The 15,101-nt window shown below is 44.3% G+C and overlaps 1 protein-coding gene across 1 annotated transcript; it reads right to left on the minus strand.

Annotated features, from left to right (window-relative positions):
- Window positions 1–609: 609 nt before the first annotated feature.
- Window positions 610–14,531, minus strand: usp36 (ubiquitin specific peptidase 36). Its single transcript, XM_034539705.1, is given in 22 exon segments — window positions 610–1,947; window positions 2,056–2,169; window positions 2,279–2,467; window positions 2,711–2,928; window positions 3,091–3,313; window positions 3,316–3,393; window positions 3,396–3,778; window positions 3,870–3,994; window positions 4,447–4,668; window positions 5,489–5,851; window positions 5,952–6,090; window positions 6,182–6,282; window positions 7,012–7,152; window positions 7,247–7,358; window positions 7,475–7,557; window positions 7,677–7,747; window positions 8,253–8,320; window positions 8,561–8,663; window positions 10,011–10,121; window positions 10,997–11,218; window positions 11,343–11,608; window positions 14,422–14,531. Coding segments are annotated over 21 exon segments (3,453 nt in total). The 5' UTR covers window positions 11,596–11,608; window positions 14,422–14,531; the 3' UTR covers window positions 610–1,813.
- Between the last annotated feature and the right edge of the window lie 570 nt (window positions 14,532–15,101).

The following is a 15,101-nucleotide window of genomic DNA, read 5'->3' on the forward strand; positions in this document are numbered from 1 at the left end:
GATCAGAGTATTAGTAGCACATTAAAAGATCGGTGTCTTTTTCTGCTTTAAATTATATATGTGTAACATTACATCCTATACCTTTTTATTTTATTTTTATTATAGCTAATTCAAGGCAACATCTCTAGAATCTTTACACCGTTGGAGGGCAACGGGGAGCACGAGATGGACTGTACAAAGCATTTCGTCATTACACGAGTTCCTCGGCACATCTTTCCCCCGGATTGGTGCGAGACCATCCCACGGTGTCCACACCTGAAATACTTTTGCATAAAAAAAGTTTTCTACAGGATGCAAAATGTCGGTCGAGGGACGACCGATGTGAATCTGGACCGGTGATGAAGATGAAATACAGGACGTCTGGGTTCCTGAGTCTTCGCCCAGTTTCTAGGTGACCAGCATGAGCATCAGAAAAAATTGCATAGAGATATAAGATACATGGGGGCGGCGGGGGGGGGGGGGGGGGGGGGGGGGGGGGGGGGGGGGGGGGGGGGGGGGGGGGGGGGGGGGGGGGGGGGGGGGGGGGGGGGGGGGGGGGGGGGGGGGGGGGGGGGGGGGGGGGGGGGGGGGGGGGGGGGGGGGGGGGGGGGGGGGGGGGGGGGGGGGGGGGGGGGGGGGGGGGAAAGAACGATGGCATGTGGCAGTCCCATCCTAGCACAGTGCCTCAAGTATAAAATGCAACCCCCCTCCATTTCAGTACATTAGTGAAGAACAGTTTGTGAACGGTCAAATCTTCACACGGAGCTTCTGAACGCTGAACCCACGAGCAACATAATGACATAACGGCACAGTAGAAAACAAGCGCTCCCGTCCCACCGACTCCGCAATGCACATTGCACTACGAGTCGTCAGAAAACAATGGCGTCCAGGCAAACGGAGAGAAACTTGTAGCGTCCAACGTGTTCGATGTCAACGCTTCGCACAAAACATACAATTCGGCAGCGCATCCTTTTGTTGTCTAAAAATGTATCCGCGTGAAATCTGAAATGATTTGTTAAGGAGCAAAGCGGTCGTAACCAAGAGAGCAAAAATAAAAACAAAATACTTTTTTTTTTTCTTCTTTCCTTTAAACCAATTTAGACATGCATCTTGAGAAAGAAAAGTGCCAATTTTAAAGCTTGATTTTACCAACAAAATGAACGTAAAATGTGGTTCTTAAAAACAAGCCACGTGGCACAGACACTGCAGCAAAATAAAAATAGGAAAATCAGTAATCTAAAAATAACATAGTGATTAAATGATTTTTAGATCTTTGCAATTTAGTGGAGAATCCTTTCAGGATACGGTTTTAAAAGTTTTTTTTTTTTTTTATGTAAAATTAACTGAGCCCTCATGTCTGCAAAAGTATGCTCTGAGATTGTGTAGTTTCCAATATAACAGCCAAAGTATGGCAGATATACTTTCTCATTCTGAGCCCGCCCATCTCATATGTGGTAAACTGTACACAATTTCTTAGCTCAAGATTGTTGGACAATAACCAAGGCTCAAAGGATGCCAACATGTACATATTAATTTGACATGGAGGTTTCAGTTAAACATTGCATGCATAGAGAAGCTCTGTCCACCTACTCTCCGATTTGGATTAAAAGGAGAGGGCTGAAGCCTGAAGATAACATTTCATGTTTGTTTCAAATTGAGATAAAAGGGTCTGTCTGAGTCAATGTGCTGCTTTTGAACTCAATGTATTCAGGAATTTGGGTCTCAACAAAAAACAGAAAAAAATAAAAAAGGAAAAGAAAAGGTACAGCCGTTTGGTATACAGTATTGTTGTCTCTTTTTCCAATCAGCACAACCTCAACAGCAATCGGGATTCTCATCGACGGACTCCAAAAACCCTCTTTCCTCCAGGCGTCACGGCCCACTTGCTCCGCCTGTCCTGGACCTTCTGGAAGATGCTGCTGGCACTTCTCCACTTCTCTCTCTTATAGTTTTTAATTTTCTTTACCTGTTAATTTGTACAAAGACAGAAGTTGAAGGACAATGAGCCTAAACTTCAGCAGACGGATTTAAGATGACATTATTTGCATCTATATTCCCCCCCCCTACCCCCTCACCTTTCCCTGTCAAAGTCTTCATCCCACTCATCGATCACAGTGTCACACTTGGCGTGGCGGACATCTTCAGCGGCATCTCTACTGATAGCAGAAGCCTCTCCATCCCAACTGAGAACTGAACAAGACAAAACCAAACCTATGAATTGCCGTATTAAAACCATCGCTGTGTTACCGATGGTCCGCGCGTTGCCGTGCGGGACACCCGGATCTGCCACGCGTCTCACCGTTGGCTCCGTAGGCCTTATCCGTGGCGTTCCTGAGCAGCTCCTCCACCACCCCGCCCGTCTTGTCCCCGTCCCCGGCTACAGGAGCGGCAAGGTTCGGGGCGTCTCCCGGTTCACTTCCATCAGCCGCTGGCACCTGGCTGCGTTTGTAGCCGTCCTTCACCTGGCTGTCCCAAACTACCACTGTGGCTGGATTGAAAATAAAAAAAAATAAAAATGGAGAAATAAAAATGTATGAAATGCAGTGCATCATGCTCTCGTAGTGTATATGTATAATGAACGGTCACATAAATGAGGCTGTGGTGGTGCCGGAGGTTTTCGGCCGATGGCTCTAAATCAATGCAAGATCGCATATTTCTCACTGCAGTTTGCATCGTATGAATGCATGTTTGTTATTATGGTTGTTTGTGCAGCGTGTGCAAGCGCGCATACCTGTGCTTGGTTTACTTATTTCGCCGTTCTCCGTGGCGTTTCTTTTGGAAGGGGGCTCCACTGCGTCGGGCTCGTCATTCTGACCGTCTGAGCATCGTCTGCTCTCCTCCCACAGTCTGACCTGTTCTTTTAGCCTCTTCTTCTTCTTAAACTTCTTTTTCGACGTCACCAAACCCCCCGTATCATTGTGGACGACTGCGATCTTCATCTCAGAAGTGCTGTTGGGGGGGGGGGAGGCTTAGTTAAAGTATCGCACTGCGGCTGCATTGGTGGGAGTTTCTAGAAGTTATACATCATCTCTTCCAAATTAACTGAAATTAAGAATATTGGGAAACAAAAAACAGGCGTGCATAACTCCAAGCATCCAACACGTCAACCACCTCTCTGGTGCAGCGCATGCTGAACTTGTCACCTGCAGAGCCTCCACCAGCTGCATCTTCTTTTTCTTCTTCTTCAACTTTACAGAGTCCCTTCCCCGTTGTCTCCGATTCGACTCGCACGGCGTTGGGCTTGTGGCAGCTGACTGAGGCTTTTGCTGAGACTGTTCTGTATCTGGATGGGATGTAAGACTCCATATGCCACCCTGGCACCAATCCTCTTCTGGTTTGATGTGTCCAGGTGAGACAGGACGCACTCCTTTTCCTTAACGGTCTCTCCGTCTTCAGGCTCCTTCTTTCGCTTTTCCTTTTCTTCTTCCTCTTCTTCTCGCTGGCCGATTCCACGGGGTCGGTCTGCGTCACCGTAGCCGGGGATGCCACCGGCTCTGCGTCGCCCTCCACTTCAGAATGCCGCCGCTTCTTTTTCTTCTTCCTCTTCTTCTTTTGGTTGACCGTCGGAGCTGGACTGCTGTTGAGGTCTGGTTCTTGGACCAAGGAGCCGAGGTTGGTGGAAGACTTGGGGCTCTTTGGGCCAGCACTGTGAAGCCCGTTGGTTTTAGGAGAAAGGCTGGCGTTTGGTTTTTGCAGTGTGGAGGAAAGGGACTGTTTCTGAGGGCTCTGCTGTTTGAAGGATCCGCTTAAGTGGGTAAAAGGCGATGGCTGTACTTTAGGTGAATGGAATGGACCAGCTCTGAGAAGAGAACAGAAGAAAACATCTGGATCTTGCATTTGGAGGAAGACACATCTGTGTTTCTTGTGCATTCGCTACATGACGCTCATACCTGTGAGTGTGAGTAGGTGAGGCAAAAGTGAAGGGGTTAAGTTGATTTTGATGTGTAGGGTCACTGGACAGCTGGCGTGGCGAAGAGGGCAGAGCATCAATGCTGCTCGGTCTCCGGTTGCGAGCCTGCAGTTATCGACATAAATAAAAACTTGGTGGTCTAAAAAAAATAGCCATGAATGTGACAAAATAAGGAAGAGAATCAAATAAAGGAAGATAAAAAAAATTTTAAAAAAAAAGGGATGGCAGGAAAAGATGGAGGGAGGAAAACATAAAGGAAAGGGTATGGCAGAGAAGAATTAGAAATGGTTAGAAAAAAAGAACAAACTGAAGGAAAAGACGACAAACTCTAAACAAGTGCTGCCAACAGGAACTCTGGAGAAATTACACATTACATACAGCTGAAAACCTGCTAGAAAAGGAGAGTTTACTTGCCTTAACAAAACTACTTATTGAAATCAAGAGTCAAATTTGGGATAGCAGTGTAGAGTGAGTCAACAGGAAACCAAGGTATCATGAGCTTTCACTAAGACAGGCGCGGTGCTGCTGCTGCTGCTGTGGATGGGAATGAAGTTCACCTTCTTGGCTGACAGGGCCAGTTTCTTGGCAGGTGGAGGGGACATGGTGCTGGTGGCTTCGGACGCGATGTTGAGGGCCGGGGTTTTTATTTTCGCCGTCTTCTGCTCCTCGGTGCTCTGGGAGCGCTCCACGCTCTTGGCTGGAGACGCCTGGCCATTAGAGCCTTTCCGTGGGGTGGAGGGAGTCTCTCCCACCGGCGCACTTTTGGTGCCCACGGAGTCCTGCGAGAAAAAAAAATACAAAAGGGCCATCGTGATGTGGTTATGCTTCTGTATCTGATCAGCTGTTATGCGGCTTCCTAAACTCCAGAATATAAATCTGCTGTAATGTCGGGACATATTTAAATTAATGTCCTTAAATACACACTGCTGTTATTCGTATTATTGTGTGTGTGTGTGTGTGTATATATATATATACATACATACACACACTATATATATATATATATATATCATATTTTTGCACACTGTTTACATTTATTTTATTGAATTTCCTTATTGTATTCTATTGTGTATATATATTTTATTTCATATTTTGTATATATCTGTCATACCTGTTCTTATATTTTATTTTGTGTGTTTAGTTTATTCCATTTGGTGTCTGTAAAGTGTTGGGCGCTACTATGACAACAATTTCCCCTTGGGGATTAATAAAGTATGTATCTATCTATCTATCTATAACACATACTATTCCATATATGCACTTTGCAAAAGTGGAAAACAGACTTTAACATTCAAGGTGGCTATATGACGTTGGAAGTACACTCAAATGTTTACATACATTCCATTTGGATTAGAGCTAAAAAAACAAACATTTGGCAAATCATTGATAAATCAATGACTAACATTGATTTCCATCGTATTGCGGTTTTTCATATTCCATTTTTCCATTTTTGTTAAATAGCTAGTACGCTAGACAGTATATATTTTAAGGTTACCAAGAGACTGCAAGTATGAATAAAATCTACTTCTCATGATGTTATCAGATGATAAAAAAAATAAACTTTGAACCAAGAATAGTATTCACCGGTGCAAACTTTACCTTGGAGTCGGTGGTGTCGGCAGAGGAAGAGTCAGACAAAGACTTAAATGAGGTAGACGCCGACATGCCGCGGCCCTCGCCCCCTTGCTTTTTATCTCCCTCCGCCCTGCCGACCCCGTTGTTGAAAGAGGTCGGCGTGACGCTGCGGGACTGCACTTGGCTCTGGGGAGACGGCTTCTTCAGCTTCTTGAACGGCTCCTCGATGAACGAGGGCCCGCCCGGCAGCTTGGGCGGTCCGTTGGAGAACGACGTCCAGTTGGACAGTCTGGGCTGTGGCTGAGAGCACACGCCGTTCCTGGAAATGGGCAGACCCAGGCCACCGTCCATGGACTGGATCTTACGCAGTTGTGCAGGCTCGAGTTTCTGGAAAAAAAAAAAAAAGATGTATTGTAATTAGAACTTGTATTAAAACCCGTCTAGTACACATGTCCAACATCGAGCTGGAGGTCATCGAGTGTAGTACCTTTGTGACCTGCGGGGAGGAGAGCGGCCCGTTCAGGTTGGCCCTCTTTATCTGTTCAGACGACACGCTGTTCTTCCCAGGATGCAACATCCCCTGCTTGGTGGTCTGTCCGTCTGCGTTCTTCTTGCTTTCCGGGATCCTTTAATACACAAATATAGACTCTGCTTTATTTAATTATAAATCCAGACAACACCTTGTTTGATCTCTTGCAGCCATCCCCAGTGTCTTACCTCAGGTAGAAAAGCACGTACGCCTGCTGGTTCAAGACCACTTTGATGTTACTAGAGTGCACCATTGAATCATTCATCTGGTACCACTGTCCGTTGCTTGCCTAAGAAGAAACAAGGAAGAGATTAAACTTTAAAATGGAGCAGGCTGTGAACTATATTAAAATCAAATCCTTATTATTTACACTTAAAACGGTAAAAAGGTTCAAAAGTGGTTTGGATAATGGAAAACAAACAGAACACAAACAAATTAAATCAGTTACAGGATCATTAAAACACTACAGTTTATGGTAGTTATCTTTTGGACTTATAGGATTGCTGCAACTATGATTTTGACATGCATTTAATTCCCTGGACGAGACAAAACAGACATATATTATATGTGGTCATCTTAATATGGTATGAAATAAATGACATGTACCATAACATAAGATTATTTAGAGCTAGAATGTAAAAAAGGTGCAAAGTTATGCTACTGAAATACAATATTTGGAAGACATACTAATGTTTCTTTGACAAACAAAAGTCACTAAACCATTAGGTTTGGACGTATTCATTATATATAACCAGTCAACATATCTATTCTTTATTCTACATGTTTTTTGCATCATTCTTATAATTATAATCCACCAGGTTAAATGGAAGGAAATACATCTACTCTGATGATTAAAGAGACCTTTTGTGTTACATTTGCCTACGATATGTTCATTTCTTTGTTTTTATTTTGACTTTATTGTCCGTTAATGTCATGTTTCTGACCTCGTCTCTTGTCAGATATCGACGTGCATAATTAAAAAACAAATAAAAGGGATGTGCATCTATGCTCGTCTCACCTTGACGTAGCAGTAGTAGTGGCCAGCGTGACAACTGTAGCCAGAGTGCACCAGAACAGCGTAGAGGCCGTACATTACAGGATCGCCTGAGCTCTGAGACATGTAGGGCCGGATGTTCAGGAATTCTGGGTAACCAACATCCTGGAAAAGAAGGAGGAGAAAGACGATGGAGGTCACTCAAAGATCCAGACAAGCCCTTTTGAAAACAGTCGATCCTGAGAGAGTTTTTTTTAACCTTTGTTATTTTTCCTCCGCTGAAGTTGGCGAACCTCTTGAGTGAAAGAGTCAGCACGTTAGATGTTCGATGCACCGTGAAGCGCTTGGTCGCAGGCACTTTCTTTTTGCACCTGGCGAGAAAAAAAAAGAATTAATTCATTCTTTTTTTTTTTTTTTTTTACGAAAAAAAATAATATTTTGAACGCCCTGTAGGATTTACTTTAAAGAATAGATAAATGGCACTTACTTGGCACACATGTAGGCGTTCTCTCCACATAGTATGTCTGGTTTAACGAACTGTTCCAGGGCTCGCACGATGTTTGCCGCTTGCTGCCAGACGGAAACAGAGAGAAGCGTTGCCGAGGCAGGTGTAAACAACATGTGTATAGATTATATAAAATATATGTCCATGGAAATTAAAAGTTATAGTGAGATCTTGAGCAACATACACGAATCTCCAATGCGATGTCCAGGTAAGGGTCATACGTGTCTGACACACTTTTACAAATGGAGCATTTCACTGAAAGACACAATTAGAAACAATGTTAATGCAACCGAGTGATCGTCGATTACGGGAAGATTTCACCGGCCTCCGATCCACTTCCTGTAAACAGAAGACTATAAGAGGCTCAAAACGCCCGTAACAGTGTGCAAGTTGCTGCCTCATCTGAAATTGCATCTTACAAACTATGTCCTAATTAAACTTAGGATCACTAAGCACTGTAAAAAGGGACATTTGTAAATGATCTTTAATAGCTTAAATGTGTATGGATGTCTCATAGCTTTCCTAATACTTTTTTTTAACTGAATCAAAATGAGAAAAACAAGACTTGCCCTCTAGCAAACGGCATTATTTATTGCATGTGCATATGTGAACGCAGTATCTGACTACAACAAGCCGTTTTATAAATATTCATCATTGGTCTAGTCTGATGGAACAAATATGCAACAAATGTGAAAATTCACAAAGAGTGCACAGTTCTGGAGGCAATATTTTTCTGTGGGAAAAAAAAAAAGCCCAATACCTCTCGACCTGAGGTAGCCTCCAAAGATCTGGTGAACCAGGGTTGTGGCCTGGGTCTGCCGGTCGAGCCTGCAGACCGGGAGGAAAGACAGAAATCATTAAAAACCGACATAAGCGCTATTTTCTGCGCTTATGCAAGAAAGTCCAGATGTCCAACAACGCCACTCAAGCAGAGAGCTTTCCTCTGAGCAGCTCCCCCACGTTCTCATGACTGCTTTCCAATGGGCGTCCCACTATTGGACCCCAGTAAAACCAGGCAATTTTTTTTTTTTAAAAGAACACTTTTATGATACAATAATAGAGCCTTACTTAGGGTAGCCATTGAGACAGGTTTTCTGCATTGCATCGATGGTGTACCGCAAAAATTCATGGGCATCCTCTTGGCTTCCAAAGCGAAAATGCCTGGCAATTTCTGTGGTAGACAAAAGAGTTGATGTTAGCTTTGCGCTAATTACGCGCGTCTAAACACCGTTAGCTACAGCACTTACGGAAATTCATTGCATGAAAGTTTATGAACCAAAAGCCCCAAAAAGCCGACGGATCAGTGTGCAAGTGAACCGCCACACAACCTGGTGATCACTGTTCCCGTCTAGCCAGGTAGGTCTTTATGCAAAACCAGTCATAGCATTATAAGAGTAGCAGTTTATATTGTGGTCTTGATTATTCAGTGCGTTTACGCCTGCCACACACACACACACACACACGTTATGAATCAATAAATCAGCTAAGCTAATGAATATATTGTGACGTTTTGAGTACGCTTCCCTTGGCACTCGTGCACCTCAAGGCACGTAGTTCAACGAACATGACCTCATTAGCAGCTCGCAGTCAGTGGCTTGAGCTCTGAACCCTTTGCCGCTACTGGAAAGTGTGAGCCGGTGGAATGATGTGGTCGCCCCCACATTCCCAGCATAGCATCCCTGCGCATTTTTACGACAATGAGTCACACCTGATTGGGAACGAGAGGAATGACACACCACGCTCTAATGACCCGTTCCGGGGCCCTTCTCAGGAGACGGCAGCGACAACATCTTGGAGATATGAAACTCTGCTGGTGGTTGTGGTTATATTTTTGTTTGTGAGATTTCAGGATCGGTTGCCGTCACCTCTTCCGATGTTTTAGTGGCATGACATTGCGCTGCATTGGTGTTATTTAGGAGGCGTGTTGAGCAAGGAGGCACAGATGTTGTATTTTGTATTCACATTGTTCTCGCTGTGGATGGGGCATTTCTACAGGCTGATGAATGTAAAGAGAAACCATAAAAACCGCATACGGTACATCTCTCAGTCCTGGTTAGAAGGAAGAGAAACGGTGGACTGTACATTTGTGTGCTAAAGCTGCTCCTCTCAGCCCGCAGTCACAAGGAGACGGAGAGGGCATCGGGGAAGGGGGGAGGGAGCGATGATGGGGAAAAAAAAAGAAAAGAGGCGCAGGAGGTGGAGACATGATTGCAGCAGCACATAAGGAAGAGACAGGCAGGTAGGGAGGGAGGGAGGGAGGGCTCCTGTGAGACTACAGCACAGCACCTCACCATGTCAAGGTGCAACTCGCACTTCCTCCCTACATGCTGTTCATTCACAGCCCGCCGTCTCACCGCTCCACTTTTGCACTGCAGTTACTGGCTGTCGTCACATGGGACGCTGTGGCCAGTGTTGCGTCATCGTGACTCTGGTCGTACTAAACCCAGAAATCAGGCGTCTGCGGCACAAACTGCTGAAGCCACAATCACACCGGGTTGAAGGAAGCTGGTGGTCTTACTTTTCAGGTCTCTGATGAAGGAGACAGGCTTGATGGCGTTGCCCGTGTTGGCAAAGGCTTGAATGATATGGTTCTGCATGATACAGATCATGCAGAAGCCTGACTGGTGACCTGAAACACAGACGAATATATCAGAGACAAAATGTGCAGGAATGTGTTAGTGACAGTATCTGGATTAAATTCACAGGCATAGACAAGGAAGATGCTAATTATTTTCTATTTTCAAACAAATATTCAGTATTTTAGTTGTCTTTAAAAAAAGGTAAAATGTTATCGGAGAAAATAAGGATTTGGAATATAATATATTTTAAATCAATTTGAAAGACATGCTTAGCTTTTACTGTATTTACTTAAAGTCTGGGTAAAATAATGAGCCTTACATACAGTTTGTGAATGACTACACAACAGTTGTGGAGCCTTTGTCAAGGTTGTAGCTCATAACGGTTATGGGTAACGTAAATTGTGTCGTTTTAAAGGGTTAATCATCTCAATGCTTTATTCACCTGTAAAACAATACTTCCTCAGATAATACATCTTGATAAAATGAAAATTTTATTTAAAGGCTGTGCATCTGCAGCATGCTTCCACTAGTCTTAGCCAATGTGTAATTTAGGGTGCTTATTACTATTTTACAATTTAACCTACAGCCCTGAAACTTCGGAGGTCAGATCAATCTTTGCTTTCTTGGCTTAAAAAAAAGAAGAAGAAGAAAAAAAAAGGTTACGTCAGTAAATCACAGACTGCTGAATATGTTTCAGAGCCTGAATAAAACTGGCCAACCGAAGCAGCTGTTTTTGTTTTGCAGCTGCTTTGGCTTGCAATCCACATTGACATTCAGCCACGTGTGTCTGCACACAAGAGTGACAGTAGCGAGATTAGAGTAATAGTAACCATGTGTGTGTGCGTAATGTTAAGAAAATATAAGTGAATGAGAGCGTAACTGCTCCGAGCGTGGCAGCATTAATGGGCATGATTCAAATACTCACAGGCACGGCTGTGCTCCTTTGAGAGTAAGTAGTTGGCAAGTGGCGGGGTGTAGGTGAGACACTGCACTGTGGAGTTGAGGAAGCAGGTGTTCCCTAGGTTGTGGAGACCGGCTCCCACCCTGTACACACGCTCCCATTTAAGGGTGAGCTTGTTCCCTGAAAAGAGCATCTTCTGCGGAGCAGGGATCCCATCGATCTGGCCGCCAACCGTGTTCTCTGAAACTGAAGGAACAGTGCAGTCACTCATTTATTAGGACAGTAACACAGAACATGTGCTTTTATGGTGAGCCGGAGAGGACAAAATGTGAATATGGGCAAGGTCGTAATCTAAATGTTGAGAGCTTACCTTGCCTCTTTATCTGGGCAGGCTCAGTGGCCCTCTGGCTCGTAGCGCCCTCATTCCTGGGATTGAGGATCACATACTTGTTCTTCAGGCTGTCAAGTTGATAGGAGAAACCCTTGGTGGCCGGCTCAAACTCTATCTTCTGCAGGAGGACCTTCTTGGCAGAAGAAGCCAACAGTTTGTTGAGGTCACCCTCATCACCCGTCTCCTTTCGACCAGGTTTTAATGCCTCTTTGAGTTTATCCACGATCGGCATTGTTGGAACATCACTGCAGAGAAAGTTGGATTGAGTGCGAGTGTCATAAATTGTTAACAGAGTCACTTCACTGGTCACACACGTACACAAAACAAGTATCGCTCATTTCCCCCAAAGGGAACAATCGCATTCCTTTTTGAGAGAACCTCACAGTACCGTGAACGTCTCTTTCTATAACATGGCGAGTGTTGGGACTTCAATGCGTCTCTATAGTATTTATCTCTCCGATAATCACTTGAGTGCCCAATAACGCCCTCTCAAGGCCACATGTCCTGACGCGGCTCCACGAGAGATATACGGACTGTGTGCATCGGAGGTGCCAACTGGGTCTTGGCAGCTGTCCCCAGTTATGAAAGACAGCAGGCGCTGGTAACATAGGGCGGCGGCGGGTGTATGAGAGGAGAGGACAAGTGTTATAGCACATGAGGCGTAAACGGTTGCCGTTAAATGCCAGAACAAGTCTTTTCATTTATTTTGATAGCAATGTTTTTATTGTCATCTGCTACCGATTGGCACAGCTGTTCGGTAAAGATGTGCATCATCAAATGTCGTCATCTGGACTGTCAGTGATATGAGAGATTAAAACAAGATAACAAAAGTAAGACATTTGCATTGGTTGTCTGCCGTCCCTTTAAATACAGGAGTAGCCGAGTGCACCAGAAGGACCGTTTCAGTGGCAATAACAACAACAACAACCATCTGGCCTGAGTCAGCCCATAGAGTGGCTTGACGTGCCACTTTCTACAAAAAGGAAGCAGACTGGCAAAATGTGTTCAATGCTGACCGAGGAGTGAGAAGATAAATCACTCACTCAGCCTCCTATTGCCTCCATGTCGACGAGACCAAAACCATCCAAAGTGAGCGCATTACATCACGAAGATGTTACAGTAGTACGACACGAAAAACACCGACAGCATGGAGGGCCATGATAATGGGCCTCGGAGTGGGCAGTGACGTCATGAAGAGGGAAGGAGGGCTGCACATGCATTGTATGCACAAGGGCACGCTGACCTTCATGTGCTGCTGATCCTGATAAAACTAAAAAAAAAACGACTAAGCCCACATGGACACGGATAACTGCGAGACTCGCCGGCAATATTGATACATTGACCACAACGCAGCAGTTTGTTTGATCAGATTATTATGTCCAGACATTTCGCTATTTTAAATTTGTATGTAGCGAACAAGACACTTTGTAACTTGTATGTTTGCATTTGTAATCTTGTCATGAAAGGGACATATTTTGTATTTTATGATGTTGTGAGGTGATGCGAGCCATTCACCAGCAGTGATAGATGGATATTAATTGAGGCTACAAGTGCCAATATCCATATATAGATAGAGCACAGCTGTCAGCTCCAGCGTGCGTACATTAGAACGTTAAATTGGATGCCTCGTTTAGATGTTAAAATGGCTGGCAGCAATACGGTCATTGTAAGAGTTCTGCATACGGTTACATCCATACTCTAGTTAAACGATTCCAAGCAATTAGTGTGTTTAATATGTAACGACCTCTCAAAAATACAAAAAGTCTCACATTTATGTCCTCTAATGACAGTGGTTTTAAAAAAGCTACAGGCCTGGATGTACTCCTCACACTGACGTGCTTATTTACATCCGTGCAGTTGTCAATGTTTTCTTTAACTTACACATAAATCTGATAAGTCACCAGCCAAACCTCATCAAAAGACTGCGTAGTCTGTCAATAAATGTGGAAAAAAAGTGTAAATAGCCCATCATATTAGGACCAATAGTCAACATGTCAAAAAGGTATAGGAGAAAAAATATATAAAGACTCACTAATTAAAAGTATTCTTGTAATGTTGTGTTGCAGCAACTGCAGTGGTAGAGCAATATTAACAATGTATCCATGTTTAACATTATTAAACATCCAAGCCAACATCAAACAATAAAATATCTAAAAAAACTGAATAGGGCTGAAATGATTAGTCAGTTATTAATTAATTTGTTTTGGTCACGTGCTAGTTAATCGACATAGTTGGTGGTTTTCGGACTGCTGCTCAGAAAGACGTGCAACTAGAAGAGCTAATATTTTAGGAGACGATTTGTGGTGCAATTTCTTTTTAGCAAATTAATCAACGCAATTGTCAGATAACGCCGCCGCGTGAATGCAAACGACAGCGACGCAAAAAGAAAAAGAAAAAGCAAAGCCTATTCATATCCAGTAATAGCCCGAGAGCAGCTCAAATCACAAATCCCCCCCCCCCTAAAAAAAAAACGCATTTTATAGGAGCACCTGAAGGCAGCACGGCTATTGCTGTCGCTTCTATAACAACAACAACAAAATCCCTCTATTGTTGTTGCTCGATCAGACAACTAACGTTACTTAATGCCCGATGCCAAGTCGTGTGCGGTCTTCCTGGGTCGCCAAGTCAACTCTTGAGGGCCACTCATCGTAGCTCACATGCTAGGCGGCTAACCCCGACCACGGCTAACGGTAAAGTCAATGTGGTCGGTCTCAAGTTTGGAGACAAAACACCGGCGTTGCTTCGACACTCGTGCGTTTCCCCCTCCGCGTTTAACGCGTGTCGGTGAAACGAAGTAACGACGACGCTGCTCGGTGTGTGTTTTTTTTATTTGTATTTTTAACGCGTTGACAGTAGCGGCGAACGGCGCCAGCGAATTAGCCACCGAGCTAACTTAACGTGGCGAGAGCCTCAATGTGGGTTAGCCGCTCCGCGTCCGGTGGCTAACAAATCTCCCCCAGCAGCCACATCCTGCTTGTTTTTTTTTTGTTTTTTTTTAACACTACCTCGTCTTCCAAATACCTGCCAACGGACACCGACGAGGCGTGTGCACGCTCACCTTTCGTTCAATCGCGTTAAAACGTTGACAGTACCGGGGTCCGCTTCCTCAGCTGTAGCTCTTTAGGTCTGGTATTTTCGCCCATGCTGCATTATCAAAGGGCGGTGACATCGATGATTGACCGGGATGAAAGGCCAATCGGAGAGCAGGTCACGCCTCAGCTGAAGGGTTCAGCCAATCGGCGCTTGAACTGACGCAGCGCCGTCGGGAGTGAAACCAGAGGCGACTTCAACCCAGCGCTGTTTACCATTCATGCTATCGGCGGGATATGTGTTTACAGTTTTTTTTTTTTTTTTTTTTTAATGTAACAACAAATATCTGTGTTCTGCAGTTCTGTTCGTCTCGAGCCATTCGCTTACATGGAAACCCCTCGAGGAGGAGCTCGCTTCCCTAATGTCGATTCCCCTATTGCTCCTGATTATGCCTGCAGATTTAATCCATATTTTAAACCCTAAATTGATTTATAATCATGCATAAATAATCTAGAATCACTGTTGATAATAACGCTGCTGTTGGAGTGAACTAACACAGTCCTCTTGCATGAGAGAACACATGGCGGTTGCATTTCACCTTTGAACATATTCAAATAAAACGCGAGAGCAGCGTAATCTACTGCAAATTAATCGTTTTACAATCGGGTAATTTCGACAATTGCGTATCTGTGCACATGGATACGGCTC

Source organism: Cyclopterus lumpus, chromosome 8 (genome assembly GCF_009769545.1).
Source record: "Cyclopterus lumpus isolate fCycLum1 chromosome 8, fCycLum1.pri, whole genome shotgun sequence".
Classification (NCBI taxonomy): domain Eukaryota; kingdom Metazoa; phylum Chordata; class Actinopteri; order Perciformes; family Cyclopteridae; genus Cyclopterus; species Cyclopterus lumpus.